This window comes from Lepus europaeus, unplaced genomic scaffold (genome assembly GCF_033115175.1).
Source record: "Lepus europaeus isolate LE1 unplaced genomic scaffold, mLepTim1.pri SCAFFOLD_55, whole genome shotgun sequence".
Taxonomy (NCBI): domain Eukaryota; kingdom Metazoa; phylum Chordata; class Mammalia; order Lagomorpha; family Leporidae; genus Lepus; species Lepus europaeus.
In genome coordinates, this window is record NW_026909428.1 from 82878 (window position 1) to 103329 (window position 20452).

General features: G+C 39.3%; 1 protein-coding gene across 1 annotated transcript; it reads left to right on the forward strand.

The window, feature by feature from the left end:
* The first annotated feature begins 14146 nt into the window (after positions 1-14146).
* LOC133755510 (bcl-2-related protein A1-like) lies at positions 14147-14611 on the forward strand. Its single transcript, XM_062185626.1, has one exon. The coding sequence runs from the start codon at positions 14147-14149 to the stop codon at positions 14609-14611; it is 465 nt and encodes a 154-aa protein (XP_062041610.1).
* The last annotated feature ends 5841 nt before the right edge of the window (positions 14612-20452 follow it).

The window sequence follows — 20452 nt, forward strand, 5'->3', positions numbered from 1 at the left end:
GCACTTGCCTAACGAAAAGACTTTGCTTTTCTCCAAAACCATTTGTACTGTGATTTTTTTCGTTCCAATTCATACGAATTCCACACCAGTTTGTCCGGATATAACTGGATGAAACTGGAAATATCTGGTTTTGTTTAAGCTAACTCAATCCCAGATATTGTTACCGCCTCTGTGTTGGTGTATTCCAGATATTATCCACAGACTTTATTATTTTGAGTGTTTTTTATCAGGGAACATTAAATTTTCTGCTTGGAAACACTAATTGGTTCCACATGGAGACACCAGCTCTACACATTTGTATTTTCTAGGGAGAAAGCTAGAGGAACTCGGCAGACAATCATGATCTTTCTGTTTGTATAGATGACATTTGATGCACTTGCCTAACGAAAAGACTTTGCTTTTCTCCAAAACCATTTGTACTGTTATTTTTTTCTTGGTCCATTGCAAACGAATTCCACGCCCGTTTCTCCGGATATGACTGGATGAAACCGGAAATATCCGGTTGATTTTTGCCTAACCCAATCCCAGATATTGATACCACCTCTGTGTTTGTGTATTCCTGATATTATCCATGGACTTTATTGTTTTGAATGTTTTTTTCAGGAAACATTTAATTTTCTGCTTGGAAACACTATTTGGTTCCACAGGGAGACACAAGCTCTACACATTGTGTTTTCTATGGAGAAAGCTAGAGGAACTGCGGCAAACAAACATAATCTTTCTGTTTGTATAGATGACATTTGATGCACATGCCTAACGAAAAGACTTTGCTTTTCTCCAAAACCATTTTTACTGTTATTTTCTCAGGCCATTGCATATAAATTCCACACCAGTTTGTCCGAATATGACTGGATGAAACCGGAAATATCTGGTTTTGTTTTGGCTAACTCAATCCCAGATATTTTTACCGACTCTGTGTTGTGTATTCCAGATATTATCCACAGAGTATATTGTTTTGAATGTTTTTTATCATGAAGCATTTAATTTTCTGCTTGGAAACACTAATTGGTTCCACATGGAGACACCAGCTCTACACATTTGTATTTTCTAGGGAGAAAGCTAGAGGAACTGCGGCAAACAAACATGATCTTTCTGTTTGTATAGATGACATTTGATGCACTTGCCTAACGAAATGTCTTTGCTTTTCTCCAAAACCATTTGTACTGTGATTTTTCGGTCCATTGCATACAAATTCCACACTAGTTTGTCCGGATATGACTGGATGCAACCGGAAATATCCGGTTGATTTGGGCCTAACGCAATCCCAGATATTGTTACCGCCTCTGTGTTTGTGTATTCCTGAACTTATCCACGGACTTTATTGTTTTGAATGTTTTTTATCAGGGAACATTTAATTTTCTGCTTGGAAACACTAATTGTTTCCACATGGACACACCAGCTCTACACATTCGTATTTTCTAGGGAGAAATCTAGTGGAACTGCGGCAAACACACATGATCTTTCTGTTTGTATAGATGACATTTGATGCACTTGCCTAATGAAAGACTTTGCTTTTCTCCAAAACCATTTGTACTGTGATTTTCTCGGTCCATTGCATACGAATTCCGCACCAGTTTGTCCGGATATGACTGGATGAAACCGGAAATATCTGGTTTTGTTTTGGCTAACTCAATGCCAGATATTGTTACAGCTTCTGTGTTTGTATACTCCAGATATTATCCACAGACTATATTGTTTTGAATATTTTTTTATCATGGAACATTTAATTTTCTGCTTGGAAACACTAATTGGTTCCACATGGAGACACCAGCTCTACATATTCCTATTTTCTAGGGAGAAAGCTAGAGGAATTGCGGCAAACACACATGATATTTCTGTTTGTATAGATGACATTTGATGCACTTGCCTAACGAAATGACATTCCTTTTCTCCAAAACCATTTGTACTGTGATATTTTCGGTCCATTGCATACGAATTCCACAGCAGTTTCTCCCGATATGACTGGATGAAACCGAAAATATCTGGTTTTGTTTTGGCTAACTCAATCCCAGATATTGTTACTGCCTCTGTGTTTGTTTATTCCAGATATTATCACAGACTTTATTGTTTTGAATGTTTTTTATCAGGAAACATTTAATTTTCTGCTTGGAAACACTAATTGGTTCCACATGGAGACACCAGCTCTACACATTCATATTTTCTAGGGAGAAATCTAGAGGAACGGTGGCAAACAAACATGATCTTTCTGTTTGTATAGATGACATTTGATGCACTTGCCTAACAAAAAGACTGCTTTTCTCCAAAACCATTTGTACTGTGATTTTCTGGTCCATTGCAAATGAATTCCACACCCATTTCTCCGGATATGACTGGATGAAACCGGAAATATCCGGTTGATTTTTGCCTAACTCAATCCCAGATATTGTTACCGCCTCTGTGTTTGTGTATTCCTGATATTATCTACAGACTTTATTGTTTTGAATGTTTTTTTTCAGGAAACATTTAATTTTCTGCTTGGAAACACTAATTGTTTCCACATGGAGACACCAGCTCTACACATTCTTATTTTCTAGGGAGAAAGCTAGAGGAACTGCGGCAAACAAATATGATCTTTCTGTTTGTATAGATGACATTTGATGCACTTGGCTAACGAAAAGACTTTGCTTTTCTCCAAAACCATTTGTACTGTAATTTTCTCGGTCCATTGCATATGAGTTCCACACCAGTTTGTCTGGATATGACTGGATGAAACCGGAAATATCCGGTTGATTTTTGCCTAACTAAATCCCAGATATTGTTACCGCCTCTGTGTTTGTGTATTCCTGATATTATCTATGGACTTTATTGTTTTGAATGTTTTTTTTCAGGAAACATTTAATTTTCTGCTTGGAAACACTAATTGGTTCCACATGGAGACACCAGCTCTAGACATTCGTATTTTCTATGGAGAAAGCTAGAGCAAATGCGGCAAACAAACATAATCTTTCTGTTTGTATAGATGACATTTGATGCACTTGCCTAACGAAAAGACTTTGATTTTCTCCAAAACCATTTCTACTGTGATTTTCTCGGTCCATTTCATACGAATTCCACAGCAGTTTGTCCGGATATGACTGGATGAAACCGGAAATATCTGGTTTTGTTTTGGCTAACTCAATCCCAGATATTGTTACCGCCTCTGTGTTTGTGTATTCCAGATATTATCCACAGATTATATTGTTTTGAATGTTTTTTATCAGGGAACATTTAATTTTCTGCTTGGAAACACTAATTGCTTCCACATGGAAACACCGGCTCTACACATTCGTATTTTCTAGGGAGAAAGCTAGAGGAACTACGGCAAACAAACATGATCTTTCTGTTTATATAGATGACATTTGATGCACTTGCCTAACGAAAAGACTTTGCTTTTCTCCAAAACCATTTGTATGTTATTTTCTTGGGCCATTTCATACGAATTCCACAGCAGTTTGTCCGGATATGACTGGATGAAACTGGAAATATCTGGTTTTGTTTTGGCTAACTGAATCCCAGATATTGTTACCGCCTCTGTGTTTGTGTATTCCAGATATTATCCACAGACTATATTGTTTTGAATGTTTTTTATCAGGGAACATTTAATTTTCTGCTTGGAAACACTAATTGGTTCCACATGGAGACACCAGCTCTACACATTCGTATTTTCTAGGGAGAAAGCTAGAGGAACTGCAGCAAACACACTTGATATTTCTGTTTGTATAGATGACATTTGATGCACTTTCCTAAAGAAAAGACTTTGATTTTCTCCAAAACCATTTGTACTGTGATTTTCTCGGTCCATTGCATACGAATTCCACACCAGTTTCTCCGGATATGACTGGATGAAACCGGAAATATCTGGTTTTGTTTTGGCTAACTCAATCCCAGATATTGTTACCGCCTCTGTGTTTGTGCATTCCTGATATTATCTATGGACTTTATTCTTTTGAATGTTTTTTATCAGGGAACATTTAATTTTCTGCTTGGAAACACTAATTGGTTCCACATGGAGACACAAAGCCTACACACTCGTATTTTCTAGGGAGAAATCTAGTGGAACTGCGGCAAATACACATGATCTTTCTGTTTGTATAGATGACATTTGATGCACTTGCCTAACGAAAAGACTTTGCTTTTCTCCAAAAGCATTTGTACTGTTATTTTCTCGGGCCATTTCATACGAATTCCACACCAGTTTCTCCAGATATGACTGGATGAAACCAGAAATATCTGGTTTTCTTTTGGCTAACTCAATCCCAGATATTGTTACCGCCTCTGTGTTTGTGTATTCCTAATATTATCCACAGACTATATTGTTTTGAATGTTTTTTTATCATGGAACACTTAATTTTCTGCTTGGAAACACTAATTGGTTCCACATGGAGACACCAGCTCTACACATTCGTATTTTCTAGGGAGAAAGCTAGAGGAACTGCGGCAAACAAACATGATCTTTCTGTTTGTATAGATGACATTTGATGCACTTGCCTAACGAAAAGACTTTGCTTTTCTCCAAAACCATTTGTACTGTTATTTTTTTCTTGGTCCATTGCAAACGAATTCCACACCCGTTTCTCTGGATATGACTGGATGAAACCGGAAATATCCGGTTAATTTTTGCCTAACCCAATCCCAGATATTGTTACCGCCTCTGTGTTTGTGTATTCCTGATATTATCCATGGACTTTATTGTTTTGAATGTTTTTTTTCAGGAAACATTTAATTTTCTGCTTGGAAACACTATTTGGTTCCACAGGGAGACACAAGCTCTACACATTGTGTTTTCTATGGAGAAAGCTAGAGGAACTGCGGCAAACAAACATAATCTTTCTGTTTGTATAGATGACATTTGATGCACTTGCCTAACGAAAAGACTTTGCTTTTCTCCAAAACCATTTGTACTGATATTTTCTCAGGCCATTGCATATAAATTCCACACCAATTTGTCCGGATATGACTGGATGAAACCGGAAATATCTGGTTTTGTTTTGGCTAACTCAATCCCAGATATTGTTACCGACTCTGTGTTTTATATTCCAGTTATTATCCACAGAGTATATTGTTTTGAATGTTTTTTATCAGGGAACATTTAATTTTCTGCTTGGAAACACTAATTGTTTCCACATGGAGACACCAGCTCTACACATTTGTATTTTCTAGGGAGAAAGCTAGAGGAACTGCGGCAAACAAACATGATCTTTCTGTTTGTATAGATGACATTTGATGCACTTGCCTAACGAAAAGACTTTGCTTTTCTCCAAAACCATTTGTACTGTGATTTTCTCGGTCCATTGCATACGAATTCCACACCAGTTTGTCCGGATATGACTGGATGAAACCGGAAATATCTGGTTTTGTTTTGGCTAACTCAATGCCAGATATTGTTACAGCTTCTGTGTTTGTATACTCCAGATATTATCCACAGACTATATTGTTTTGAATATTTTTTATCATGGAACATTTAATTTTCTGCTTGGAAACTCTAATTGGTTCCACATGGAGACACCAGCTCTACATATTCCTATTTTCTAGGGAGAAAGCTAGAGGAACTGCGGCAAACACACATGATCTTTCTGTTTGTATAGATGACATTTGATGCACTTGCCTAACGAAAAGACATTCCTTTTCTCCAAAACCATTTGTACTGTGATATTTTCGGTCCATTGCATACGAATTCCACACCAGTTTCTCCCGATATGACTGGATGAAACCGAAAATATCTGGTTTTGTTTTGGCTAACTCAATCCCAGATATTGTTACTGCCTCTGTGTTTGTTTATTCCAGATATTATCACAGACGTTATTGTTTTGAATGTTTTTTATCAGGGAACATTTAATTTTCTGCTTGGAAACACTAATTGGTTCCACATGGAGACACCAGCTCTACACATTCATATTTTCTAGGGAGAAATCTAGAGGAACGGTGGCAAACAAACATGATATTTCTGTTTGTATAGATGACATTTGATGCACTTGCCTAACGAAAAGACTTTGCTTTTCTCCAAAACCATTTGTACTGTGATTTTCTCGGACCATTTCATACGAATTCCACACCAGTTTCTCCGGATATGACTGGATGAAACCGGAAATATCCGGTTGATTTTTGCCTAACTCAATCCCAGATATTGTTACCGCCTCTGTGTTTGTGTATTCCTGATATTATCCATGTACTTTATTGTTTTGAATGTTTTTTTTCAGGAAACATTTAATTTTCTGCTTGGAAACACTAATTGTTTCCACATGGAGACACCAGCTCTACACATTCGTATTTTCTAGGAAGAAAGCTAGAGCAACTGCGGCAAACAAACATAATCTTTCTGTTTGTATAGATGACATTTGATGCACTTGCCTAACGAAAAGACTTTGCTTTTCTCCAAAACCATTTGTACTGTGATTTTCTCAGACCATTTCATACGAATTCCACACCAGTTTCTCCGGATGACTGGATGAAACCAGAAATATCTGGTTTTGTTTTGGCTAACTCAATCCCAGATATTGTTACCGCCTCTGTGTTTGTGTATTCCAGATATTATCCACAGACTATATTGTTTTGAATGTTTTTCATCATGGAACATTTAATTTTCTGCTTGGAAACACTAATTGGTTCCACATGGACACACCAGCTCTACACATTCGTATTTTCTAGGGAGAAAGCTAGAGGAATTGCGGCAAACAAACATGATCTTTCTGTTTGTATAGATGACATTTGATGCACTTGCCTAACGAAAAGACTTTGCTTTTCTCCAAAACCATTTATACTGTGATTTTCTCGGTCCATTGCATACGAATTCCACACCAGTTTGTCTGGATATGACTGGATGAAACCGGAAATATCCGGTTGATTTTTGCCTAACTCAATCCCAGATATTGTTACCGCCTCTGTGTTTGTGTATTCCTGATATTATCTACAGACTTTATTGTTTTGAAAGTTTTTTTTCAGGAAACATTTAATTTTCTGCTTGGAAACACTAATTCTTTCCACATGGACACACCAGCTCTACACATTCGTATTTTCTAGGGAGAAAGCTAGAGGAACTGCGGCAAACAAACATAATCTTTCTGATTGTATAGATGGCATTTGATGCACTTGCCTAACGAAAAGACTTTGCTTTTCTCCAAAACAATTTTTACTGTTATTTTCCCGGTCCATTGCATACAAATTCCACACCAGTTTGTCCGGATATGACTGGATGAAACCGGAAATATCTGGTTTTGTTTTGGCTAACTCAATCCCAGAAATTGCTACATCCTCTGTGTTTGTGCATTCCTGATATTATCTACGGACTTTATTGTTTTGAATGTTTTTTTTCAGGAAACATTTAATTTTCTGCTTGGAAACACTAATTGGTTCCACATGGACACACCAGCTCTACAAATTCGTATATTCTAGGGAGAAAGCTAGAGGAACTGCGGCAAACACACATGATCTTTCTGTTTGTATAGATGACATTTGATGCACTTGCCTAATAAAAAGACTTTGCTTTTCTCCAAAACCATTTGTACTGTGATTTTCTGGTCCATTGCAAATGCATTCCACACCCGTTTCTCCGGATATGACTGGATGAATCCGGAAATATCTGGTTGATTTTTGCCTAACTCAATCCCAGATATTGTTACCGCCTCTGTGTTTGTGTATTCCTGATATTATCTATGGACTTTATTGTTTTGAATGTTTTTTTTCAGGAAACATTTAATTTTCTGCTTGGAAACACTAATTGGTTCCACATGGAGACACCAGCTCTAGACATTCGTATTTTCTATGGAGAAAGCTAGAGCAAATGCGGCAAACAAACATAATATTTCTGTTTGTATAGATGACATTTGATGCACTTGCCTAACGAAAAGACTTTGATTTTCTCCAAAACCATTTCTACTGTGATTTTCTCGGTCCATTTCATACGAATTCCACAGCAGTTTGTCCGGATATGACTGGATGAAACCGGAAATATCTGGTTTGGTTTTGGCTAACTCAATCCCAGATATTGTTACCGCCTCTGTGTTTGTGTATTCCAGATATTATCCACAGATTACATTGTTTTCAATGTTTTTTATCAGGGAACATTTAATTTTCTGCTTGGAAACACTAATTGGTTCCACATGGAGACACCAGCTCTACACATTCGTATTTTCTAGGGAGAAAGCTAGAGGAACTGCAGCAAACACACATGATCTTTCTGTTTGTATAGATGACATTTGATGCACTTGCCTAACGAAAAGACTTTCCTTTTCTCCAAAACCATTTGTATGTTATTTTCTTGGGCCATTTCATACGAATTCCACAGCAGTTTGTCCGGATATGACTGGATGAAACTGGAAATATCTGGTTTTGTTTTGGCTAACTGAATCCCAGATATTGTTACCGCCTCTGTGTTTGTGTATTCCAGATATTATCCACAGACTATATTGTTTTGAATGTTTTTTATCAGGGAACATTTAATTTTCTGCTTGGAAACACTAATTGGTTCCACATGGAGACACCAGCTCTACACATTCGTATTTTCTAGGGAGAAAGCTAGAGGAACTGCAACAAACACACTTGATATTTCTGTTTGTATAGATGACATTTGATGCACTTTCCTAAAGAAAAGACTTTGATTTTCTCCAAAACCATTTCTACTGTGATTTTCTCGGTCCATTGCATACGAATTCCACACCAGTTTGTCCGGATATGACTGGATGAAACCGGAAATATCTGGTTTTGTTTTGGCTAACTCAATCCCAGATATTGTTACAGCCTCTGTGTTTGTGCATTCCTGATATTATCTACGGACTTTATTCTTTTGAATGTTTTTTATCAGGGAACATTTAATTTTCTGCTTGGAAACACTAATTGGTTCCACATGGAGACACCAAGCCTACACATTCGTATTTTCTAGGGAGAAATCTAGAGGAACTGCAGCAAATACACATGATCTTTCTGTTTGTATAGATGACATTTGATGCACTTGCCTAACGAAAAGACTTTGCTTTTCTCCAAAACCATTTGTACTGTGATTTTCTCGGTCCATTGCATACGAATTCCACACCAGTTTCTCCGGATATGACTGGATGAAACCGGAAATATCTGGTTTTGTTTTGGCTAACTCAATCCCAGATATTGTTACCGCCTCTGTGTTTGTGCATTCCTGATATTATCTATGGACTTTATTCTTTTGAATGTTTTTTATCAGGGAACATTTAATTTTCTGCTTGGAAACACTAATTGGTTCCACATGGAGACACCAAGCCTACACACTCGTATTTTCTAGGGAGAAATCTAGAGGAACTGCGGCAAACAAACATGATCTTTCTTTTTGTATAGATGACATTTGATGCACTTGCCTAACGAAAAGACTTTGCTTTTCTCCAAAACCATTTGTACTGTGATTTTCTCGGTCCATTGCATACGAATTCCACACCAGTTTCTCCGGATATGACTTGATGAAACCGGAAATATCTGGTTTTGTTTTGGCTAACTCAATCCCAGATATTGTTACCGCCTCTGTGTTTGTGTATTCCTGATATTATCCACAGACTATATTGTTTTGAATGTTTTTTTATCATGGAACACTTAATTTTCTGCTTGGAAACACTAATTGGTTCCACATGGAGACACCAGCTCTACACATTCGTATTTTCTAGGGAGAAAGCTAGAGGAACTACGGCAAACAAACATGATCTTTCTGTTTGTATAGATGACATTTGATGCACTTGCCTAACGAAAAGACTTTGCTTTTCTCCAAAACCATTTGTACTGTGATTTTCTCGGTCCATTGCATACGAATTCCACACCAGTTTCTCCGGATATGACTGGATGAAACCGAAAATATCTGGTTTTGTTTTGGCTAACTCAATCCCAGATATTGTTACCGCCTCTGTGTTTGTGCATTCCTGATATTATCTACGGACTTTATTCTTTTGAATGTTTTTTATCATGGAACATTTAGTTTTCTGCTTGGAAACACTAATTGGTTCCACATGGAGACACCAAGCCTACACATTCGTATTTTCTAGGGAGAAATCTAGAGGAACTGCGGCAAATACACATGATCGTTCTGTTTGTATAGATGACATTTGATGCACTTGCCTAACGAAAAGACTTTGCTTTTCTCCAAAACCATTTGTACTGTGATTTTCTCGGTCCATTGCCTACAAATTCCACACCAGCTTGTCCGATATGACTGGATTCAACCGGAAATATCCGGTTGATTTGGGCCTAACTCAATCCCAGATATTGTTACCGCCTCTGTGTTTGTGTATTCCTGAACTTTTCCACGGACTTTATTGTTTTGAATGTTTTTTTTTTCAGGAAACATTTAATTTTCTGCTTGGAAACACTAATTGTTTCCACATGGACACACCAGCTCTACACATTCGTATTTTCTAGTACAAAAGCTAGAGGAACTGCGGCAAACAAACATGATCTTTCTTTTTGTATAGATGACATTTGATGCACTTGCCTAACGAAAAGACTTTGCTTTTCTCCAAAACCATTTGTACAGTGATTTTCTCGGTCCATTGCATACGAATTCCACACCAGTTTCTCCGGATATGACTTGATGAAACCGGAAATATCTGGTTTTGTTTTGGCTAACTCAATCCCAGATATTGTTACCGCCTCTGTGTTTGTGCATTCCTGATATTGAAGGGGAATAAAAGAATGAAAGCATTAGGGGAATAAAAGATATTAGGCAGGTTTAAAATGGAGTTGCTTGGCTAACTGCATATTGTTCTGCTTTTGTACAAGATGCTTTGGCTTGCAAAATGACTAGCCTTTAGCTGACCTTGTAACTTGTGATGGATGTGCTAATGCCTTTATGAGATAATCGGGCATGTGATAATTGTTGTAAGTTTTAAAAACCACAAAAACAGAAGTTGATTGGAAATGTACCCAACCTATGTCATGATGACCCCGTGTTTGTGCTTGCTCAAGGATTTTGCCCCCTCAGCCTAGGCCTTGTGATGGATTCGTCATGCTGTGGTTTATCTTGTGATTTTTGGTTATGCTGACGTTATGCTATGGAGATATGCTAATGTTGTGGTTTCAAGGCTTAAATATTGTGGACCATTGAAGGTCGGGGTCGTTCTCTCTGCACTGCTGCTTTGTAGTGTTACTGAGACGGCCCATCTGCGCAGATGTAATAAACTTTCCTCATGCACTTGCAGCGATTGGACTGGAATTCGTGTTTCTGGGGTCGGTAAAGGTGTGAGACACCTGTCGGGGGTCTTACATTCTTGGGGGCTCGTCCGGGATTGAAGACCCCAGACCCACGCTCCATTTTCCAATCGGAGGTAAGTTTTTGCTGTTTTAAGTGTTTTTGTGTGTTCTGTTGATTTTTTTATTTTTTCCCGGGGCGCTTGGCGTACCGGAGGTTTATGTTTTAGCTGTTTTCCCGGGGCGTTTGACGTACCGGAGGTTCATGTTTTACTGAGATTGTGCCTGTACAGGACTTGTATTTGAAAAGAGCCAGTAGTAGGAAGGACAGACGTGTCAAGACCCCTGGCTCAGGCCTTGGAGGACGCTCCATTGGCGGTATTCTGGGGAGCCTGGCGGGTGGCAGCCGCTTCGCTCCCATTGGGAGTTCTGGTTAGGAAAAGGTTTTTCCCGGGAGAAGGGCTGGTGGCAGCAGCCACTCCCATCGGTTCTGTTTTGTTGCGTGCATTGTCTTATTAGGGCGCGCAGGTCTTGTTCCATTGTTGTGTGCAGTGTCTTTGTGAAGAGGTTTTCTTCCCCGGGAGAAGAGGGCTGGTGGCAGCAGCCACTCCCGTCGGAAGTTCTGGTTTCAGTTTTGTCTCGGTCTTCTTCCCCGGGAGAAGGGCTGGTGGCAGTAGCCACTCCCGTTGGAAGTTGTGGTTTCGGTTCTGTCTTGGTTTTGCGCGCAGTGTCTTTTGTGAGTCTTGTCATTTGTGAATTTTGTGATTGTTTCTGTGTTCTAATATACTCTCCTGATTTGCCTTTCCCCTCCAACATGGGACAGGAGTCTTAATTGGGAAAACTGCAACACGAAGTTGTTTATCTGTTTTTTAGTGTGTGAGTGATTACCCAACTGATCAGAAGTGTACTAATTGTTGGCCAAACTGCTTGGCTCTGACAGCTTAAATTCTAAACTGAGTCCTCCAACTTTGGGCTTCCAGTCGGATCCCTGGAACTCCCAAAGGATGAGACTCTAAAATTTGTTAAAGTAACCGCTGCTTGAGTCAATTCAGATTATGTAAAATATATTAAAAGGTTATGTCCATGTTTGCTGTCCAGGAGGAGTTATTCTTATGTTACTTAAAAGCATGGAAATGTAATTTTGACTTTTAATTCAGAACTCAGTGTCTTAAGCCATCTAGGCATCAATGCTAAGCAAAATGTAACAATTCAAGACTATGTAAAAGCAACTACAGGTATAAAGTTTCAGAAAATGTGAGCAAGTCATAAACAACAAAATACCTAAAAATGGTCTAAGTTTTAAAATCTGTTTTTGCAACCTAAAGTTAATCAAAGTGATCTATTGTGCACTCTACTGTTTCTGTTAAGTTTAAATTAATAGAAAGCATTGTTAAGTATTATGGTCAAATCTGGTTCGGGAGTGTAAAAATCATCCTAACTAATAAATGGCTATCATTTCAGGATGTTAAGAAATTCTATTTTGACCAGATACTCTAGGTTCTCTTGGCACCTTTAACAGACTTTCTAAAAATCCAAGTTCTAAATTATCCGAACTTTTGACACCCCCAGAGGGCCCCTGGAGATGTCAAAAGAGATATCTCTCATCTTGCAGAGATAATAACCAATCGGCTGTTTAAGATTAGAAGTGGTGCCAAGATGTAAAATGATGTTAAACTTCAGCTATAAACATGTTTCTTTGTAGCTGCTCCAGTCTCTGGCTCAGAAGCCAGATCCTCTAAAGAGGAACCGATGAAGTCTCCGTCCAGCTAACGCTAAAAAACCAGGCGTTGCTAGTTCAGAGGATGAAGCGGAGGAGGGAGGACCCCCGGCCCGTTCTAACTGGCCGTCCTCCTCCTCCATATAACTGGGAAAGCAAGCCCTGACAGGACTTGCAGGGCCTGTGTTACTAACATTAATTTTACTACACTTAAATGGAACTTTGTGAAAGACTCAGTCTCTACTGCCAGACTCCCCTGAGGAGTTTAGCTGAAGGGGTTAAAGTTTTTTAGTTAAAAAAGGGGAAGTTTAAAATGGGCTAAGAAAGAGGAACTAGGGTCCTGGCCACCACAGTTAACAGAAAGCAGAAGTAAGGGAGAATCAGGGTAAGCAGGGACCCCCGGAGACTGGCAAAAGCACAGAGAAGTGCCCAAAAGGACAAGTCTGCCTAAGGTCCGGCTAACAACGAGAATCTAGTGGTGTACGACTACCACCCGTGAACTGACCGAAACGGCCCCTGCAAGACGACAAGAGAGGACGACAGCAGCGGAGTGGTGAGACTGGGCGATAGCAGCCCCTCGGCCCCTCCCTCGTTGGGACACGTATGGTCCGACATGGTTGGGGATAATGTTGGGGATGCAGGCTCTGCCCAGGTTCCTGTGGTTAATGCTCCATCACCCCCTGCGGTGTCTGGGATGGGCCCACGCGATATCCCCCTAGTGTCCGGAGTTCAACGGAGATAACAGTGGGAGACGGCCGAACGAGGACAGTGGTCTGGGTTTTCACCTTCAACCCCCCCCCCCCGAGGACTCTGCTCGGCAGGCAGGGCTGATCGCTATGGACCATGCACTCTGTGCAGCTAAGAAAAAGGCGCGGGTGGCAATGCACAAGAACAGCAGATATGCTCTCGCCACTACCCACGGGGAACTCAACATGGACAGAGGCTTTATCGACCAGGAAGAAGAATTGCGCCAATGTTTCTCTGATTTGGACTACCAAAGGTACTGGGGTCAGACACCGGGCCGGCTTTCGTCTCCAGGGTAAGTCAGACGGTGGCACAGGTGTTAAAAATAGAAAGTTACATTGTGTTTATAGGGTAAGTCTGATGGTGGTAGCGGTAGCCAAGGTACTGGGGATATAGTTAGGTAAAATGTATAATTAATGGTGGGGACTGGCACTGGAGACTAGGTCAAATTGCTGCTGCACATTTTTATAATGCTACATGTCCTTTATATGCTGCTACTCTTTTGCAACTTCTCTATCCTGCCAGGCTCTGCTTAGAAGCAGTCCCTGGCTCTGCTCTCCGAACAAGCAGAAGATGAGTGTCTGCGAGTTTGCCTATGTACACATGCTGGCTCAGGACTATTTGCTGTATATCCTGAAGACGCCGCAGCCTGGACTGGGATTGAGCAAGACGTCCAGGGTGCTGCAGAACGTCACCTTCTCCATCCAGCAAGAAGTGGAAGAGGCTCTGCAACCGTACCTGCACAATGTGTCTGTCGCATCCGTCGAGACTGCCAGAACGATTTTCAACCAAGTGATGGAAAAAGAGTTTGAGGACGGTGTCATCAACTGGGGTAGGATTGTGACTATATTCGCATTCGAAGGGGTCCTGGCCAAGAAGCTCCTCCGGGAGCAGGCTGCTCCGGATGTGGACACTTTTAAGCCCATCCCTTATTTTGTGGCTGAGTTCATAACGAGGAGGATGGGAGAATGGATAAGGCAAAACGGAGGCTGGGAAAATGGATTTGTAAAAAAAAAGTTTATACATAATTCTGGTTAAAAGATTTTTATGGAAGTTACCAAACAGATTTGTGTGATATTGTCATTGCTAAAAAAGAAATATTGCTGACCCTTAGTAATAAAAGTAAAATTGTTTATCACCCACACCTTGGTCCTAACCTAGCAGTGCCAAAGTTTAAAAATTGAGGACATAAAGGGAAAGAGTGTTGTTGGTAAGAAGGGCTGAAGAAAGGAGAGCTTTTTATATAAAGAAAGGACATGGTTTGTATCCGGATGGCTAGTTTACTCTAGACTGAAATGGAAATGGTAAAATGTTTAAAGTAAGTCGAAGAGGGTGTGTGAAAGTCACGAAAAGTATTTGGGTCAATTCAGCTGAACAGGCACCAGGTATCAACCCAAATTTGTATGACTTCTTCAGGGATGTGTTTTCTGTTTTTGTCTCTGTTGCATTTTCTGTTTTTAATTTTGATGCCTTTTTGTAACTTTATATTCTGCGGGGCCTACTTCCCCTACCCTGCAAACTTGCTTCTGTGCTTATAAGATTGGCTGTAAGACACAGAGATGTGCTTGCAATACTTTTATTTTGTTTTACCCCGGTAATGGGTAGCCCACATATTTCAATAATAATCACGTGGGAGGAAGAAACACTTGGGACATCTCCGGCCTGTTTTCTGATCAGACTCCCCTATGAAACAAAGGACCGGGCGGAAGCGTATATTTAATCACCTCTTAATTCTAATTGTTACCAATGTGGGACAAAATTTAAAAAGTAATCCCTTAAATTTTAAGATTAAAATTAGTACAAAAAGAAAAGGGGGGAATGAAGGGGAATAAAAGAATGAAAGCATTAGGGGAATAAAAGATATTAGGCAGGTTTAAAATGGAGTTGCTTGGCTAACTGCATATTGTTCTGCTTTTGTACAAGATGCTTTGGCTTGCAAAATGACTAGCCTTTAGCTGACCTTGTAACTTGTGATGGATGTGCTAATGCCTTTATGAGATAATCGGGCATGTGATAATTGTTGTAAGTTTTAAAAACCACAAAAACAGAAGTTGATTGGAAATGTACCCAACCTATGTCATGATGACCCCGTGTTTGTGCTTGCTCAAGGATTTTGCCCCCTCAGCCTAGGCCTTGTGATGGATTCGTCATGCTGTGGTTTATCTTGTGATTTTTGGTTATGCTGACGTTATGCTATGGAGATATGCTAATGTTGTGGTTTCAAGGCTTAAATATTGTGGACCATTGAAGGTCGGGGTCATTCTCTCTGCACTGCTGCTTTGTAGTGTTACTGAGACGGCCCATCTGCGCAGATGTAATAAACTTTCCTCATGCACTTGCAGCGATTGGACTGGAATTCGTGTTTCTGGGGTCGGTAAAGGTGTGAGACACCTGTCGGGGGTCTTACAATATTATCTACGGACTTTATTCTTTTGAATGTTTTTTATCAGGGAACATTTAATTTTGTGCTTGGAAACACTAATTGGTTCCACATGGAGACACCAAGCCTACACATTCGTATTTTCTAGGGAGAAATCTAGAGGAACTGCGGCAAATACACATGATCTTTCTGTTTGTATAGATGACATTTCATGCACTTGCCTAACGAAAAGACTTTGCTTTTCTCCAAAACCATTTTTACTGTGATTTTCTCGGTCCATTGCATACGAATTCCACACCAGTTTCTCCGCATATGACTGGATGAAACCAGAAATATATGGTTTTGTTTTGGCAAACTCAATTCCAGATATTGCTACAGCCTTTCTGTTTGTGTATTCCTGATATTATCCACGGACTTTAGTGTTTTGAATGTTTTTTTTCAGGAAACATTTAATTTTCTGCTTGGAAACACTAATTCTTTCCACATGGACACAACAGCTCTACACATTTGTATTTTCTAGGAAGAAAGCTAGAGGAACTGCGGCAAACAAACATGATATTTCTGTTTGTATAGATGGCATTTGATGCACTTGGCTAACGAAAAGACTTTGCTTTTCTCCAAAACCATTTGTACTGTGATTTTCTCGGGCCATTGCATACGAATTCCACAGCAGTTTCTCCGGATATGACTGGATGAAACCGGAAATATCTGGTTTTGTTTTGGCTAACTCAATCCCAGATATTGTTACCGCCTCTGTGTTTGTGTATTCCAGATATTATCCACAGACTTTATTGTTTTGAATGTTTTTTATCAGGAAACATTTAATTTTCTGCTTGGAAACACTAATTGGTTCCACATGAGGACACCAGCTCTACACATTTGTATTTTCTAGGCAGAAAGCTAGAGTAACTGCGGCAAACAAACATGATCTTTCTGTTTGTATAGATGACATTTGATGCACTTGCCTAACGAAAAGACTTTGCTTTTCTCCAAAACCATTTGTACTGTGATTTTTTCGGTCCATTGCATACGAATTCCACACCAGTTTCTCCGGATATGACAGGATGAAACCGGAAATATCCGGTTGATTTTTACCTAACTCAATCCCAGATATTGTTACCGCCTCTGTGTTTGTGTATTCCTGATCTTATCCACGGACTTTATTGTTTTGAATGTTTTTTTTTCAGGAAACATTTAATTTTCGGCTTGGAAACACTAATTGGTTCCACATGGAGACACCAGCTCTAGACATTCGTATTTTCTAGGAAGAAAGCTAGAGCAAATGCGGCAAACAAACATAATATTTCTGTTTGTATAGATGACATTTGATGCACTTGCCTAACGAAAAGACTTGCTTTTCTCCAAAACCATTTGTACTGTGATTTTCTCGGGCCATTGCATACGAATTCCACACCAGTTTCTCCGGATATGACTGGATGAAACCAGAAATATCTGGTTTTCTTTTGGCTAACTCAATCCCAGATATTGTTACCATCTCTGTGTTTGTGTATTCCTGATATTATCCACAGACTATATTGTTTTGAATGTTTTTTTTATCATGGAACACTTAATTTTCTGCTTGGAAACACTAATTGGTTCCACATGGAGACACCAAGCCTACACATTCGTATTTTCTAGAGAGAAATCTAGAGGAACTGCGGCAAATACACATGATCTTTCTTTTTGTATAGATGACATTTGATGCACTTGCCTAACGAAAAGACTTTGCTTTTCTCCAAAACCATTTGTACTGTGATTTTCTCGGTCCATTGCATACGAATTCCACACCAGTTTCTCCGGATATGACTGGATGAAACCTGAAATATCTGGTTTTGTTTTGGCTACCTCAATACCAGATATTGTTACCGCCTCTGTGTTTGTGCATTCCTGATATTATCTACGGACTTTATTCTTTTGAATGTTTTTTATCAGGGAACATTTAATTTTCTGCTTGGAAACACTAATTGGTTCCACATGGAGACACCAAGCCTACACATTCGTATTTTCTAGGGAGAAATCTAGAGGAACTGCGGCAAACAAACATGATATTTCTGTTTGTATAGATGGCATTTGATGCACTTGCCTAACGAAAAGACTTTGCTTTTCTCCAAAACCATTTGTACTGTGATTTTCTCGGTCCATTGCATACGAATTCCACACCAGTTTCTCCGGATATGACTGGATGAAACCGGAAATATCTGGTTTTGTTTTGGCTAACTCAATCCCAGATATTGTTACCGCCTCTGTGTTTGTGTATTCCAGATATTATCCACAGACTTTATTGTTTTGAATGTTTTTTATCAGGAAACATTTAATTTTCTGCTTGGAAACACTAATTGGTTCCACATGAGGACACCAGCTCTACACATTTGTATTTTCTAGGCAGAAAGCTAGAGTAACTGCGGCAAACAAACATGATCTTTCTGTTTGTATAGATGACATTTGATGCACTTGCCTAACGAAAAGACTTTGCTTTTCTCCAAAACCATTTGTACTGTGATTTTTTCGGTCCATTGCATACGAATTCCACACCAGTTTCTCCGGATATGACAGGATGAAACCGGAAATATCCGGTTGATTTTTACCTAACTCAATCCCAGATATTGTTACCGCTTCTGTGTTTGTGTATTCCTGATCTTATCCACGGACTTTATTGTTTTGAATGTTTTTTTTTCAGGAAACATTTAATTTTCGGCTTGGAAACACTAATTGGTTCCACATGGAGACACCAGCTCTAGACATTCGTATTTTCTAGGAAGAAAGCTAGAGCAAATGCGGCAAACAAACATAATATTTCTGTTTGTATAGATGACATTTGATGCACTTGCCTAACGAAAAGACTTTGCTTTTCTCCAAAACCATTTGTACTGTGATTTTCTCGGGCCATTGCATACGATTTCCACACCAGTTTCTCCGGATATGACTGGATGAAACCAGAAATATCTGGTTTTCTTTTGGCTAACTCAATCCCAGATATTGTTACCATCTCTGTGTTTGTGTATTCCTGATATTATCCACAGACTATATTGTTTTGAATGTTTTTTTTATCATGGAACACTTAATTTTCTGCTTGGAAACACTAATTGGTTCCACATGGAGACACCAAGCCTACACATTCGTATTTTCTAGAGAGAAATCTAGAGGAACTGCGGCAAATACACATGATCTTTCTTTTTGTATAGATGACATTTGATGCACTTGCCTAACGAAAAGACTTTGCTTTTCTCCAAAACCATTTGTACTGTGATTTTCTCGGTCCATTGCATACGAATTCCACACCAGTTTCTCCGGATATGACTGGATGAAACCGGAAATATCTGGTTTTGTTTTGGCTACCTCAATACCAGATATTGTTACCGCCTCTTGTTTGTGCATTCCTGATATTATCTACGGACTTTATTCTTTTGAATGTTTTTTATCAGGGAACATTTAATTTTCTGCTTGGAAACACTAATTGGTTCCACATGGAGACACCAAGCCTACACATTCGTATTTTCTAGGGAGAAATCTAGAGGAACTGCGGCAAACAAACATGATATTTCTGTTTGTATAGATGGCATTTGATGCACTTGCCTAACGAAAAGACTTTGCTTTTCTCCAAAACCATTTGTACTGTGATTTTCTCGGTCCATTGCATACGAATTCCACACCAGTTTCTCCGGATATGACTGGATGAAACCGGAAATATCTGGTTTTGTTTTGGCTAACTCAATCCCAGATATTGTTACCGCCTCTGTGTTTGTGTATTCCAGATATTATCCACAGACTTTATTGTTTTGAATGTTTTTTATCAGGAAACATTTAATTTTCTGCTTGGAAACACTAATTGGTTCCACATGAGGACACCAGCTCTACACATTTGTATTTTCTAGGCAGAAAGCTAGAGTAACTGCGGCAAACAAACATGATCTTTCTGTTTGTATAGATGACATTTGATGCACTTGCCTAACGAAAAGACTTTGCTTTTCTCCAAAACCATTTGTACTGTGATTTTTTCGGTCCATTGCATACGAATTCCACACCAGTTTCTCCGGATATGACAGGATGAAACCGGAAATATCCGGTTGATTTTTACCTAACTCAATCCCAGATATTGTTACCGCTTCTGTGTTTGTGTATTCCTGATCTTATCCACGGACTTTATTGTTTTGAATGTTTTTTTTTCAGGAAACATTTAATTTTCGGCTTGGAAACACTAATTGGTTCCACATGGAGACACCAGCTCTAGACATTCGTATTTTCTAGGAAGAAAGCTAGAGCAAATGCGGCAAACAAACATAATATTTCTGTTTGTATAGATGACATTTGATGCACTTGCCTAACGAAAAGACTTTGCTTTTCTCCAAAACCATTTGTACTGTGATTTTCTCGGGCCATTGCATACGATTTCCACACCAGTTTCTCCGGATATGACTGGATGAAACCAGAAATATCTGGTTTTCTTTTGGCTAACTCAATCCCAGATATTGTTACCATCTCTGTGTTTGTGTATTCCTGAT

Excerpts from the sequence above, each read along its gene's own strand:
- LOC133755510 (XM_062185626.1), top strand. The coding sequence starts at position 14,147 with ATGAGTGTCTGCGAGTTTGCCTATGTACACATGCTGGCTCAGGACTAT.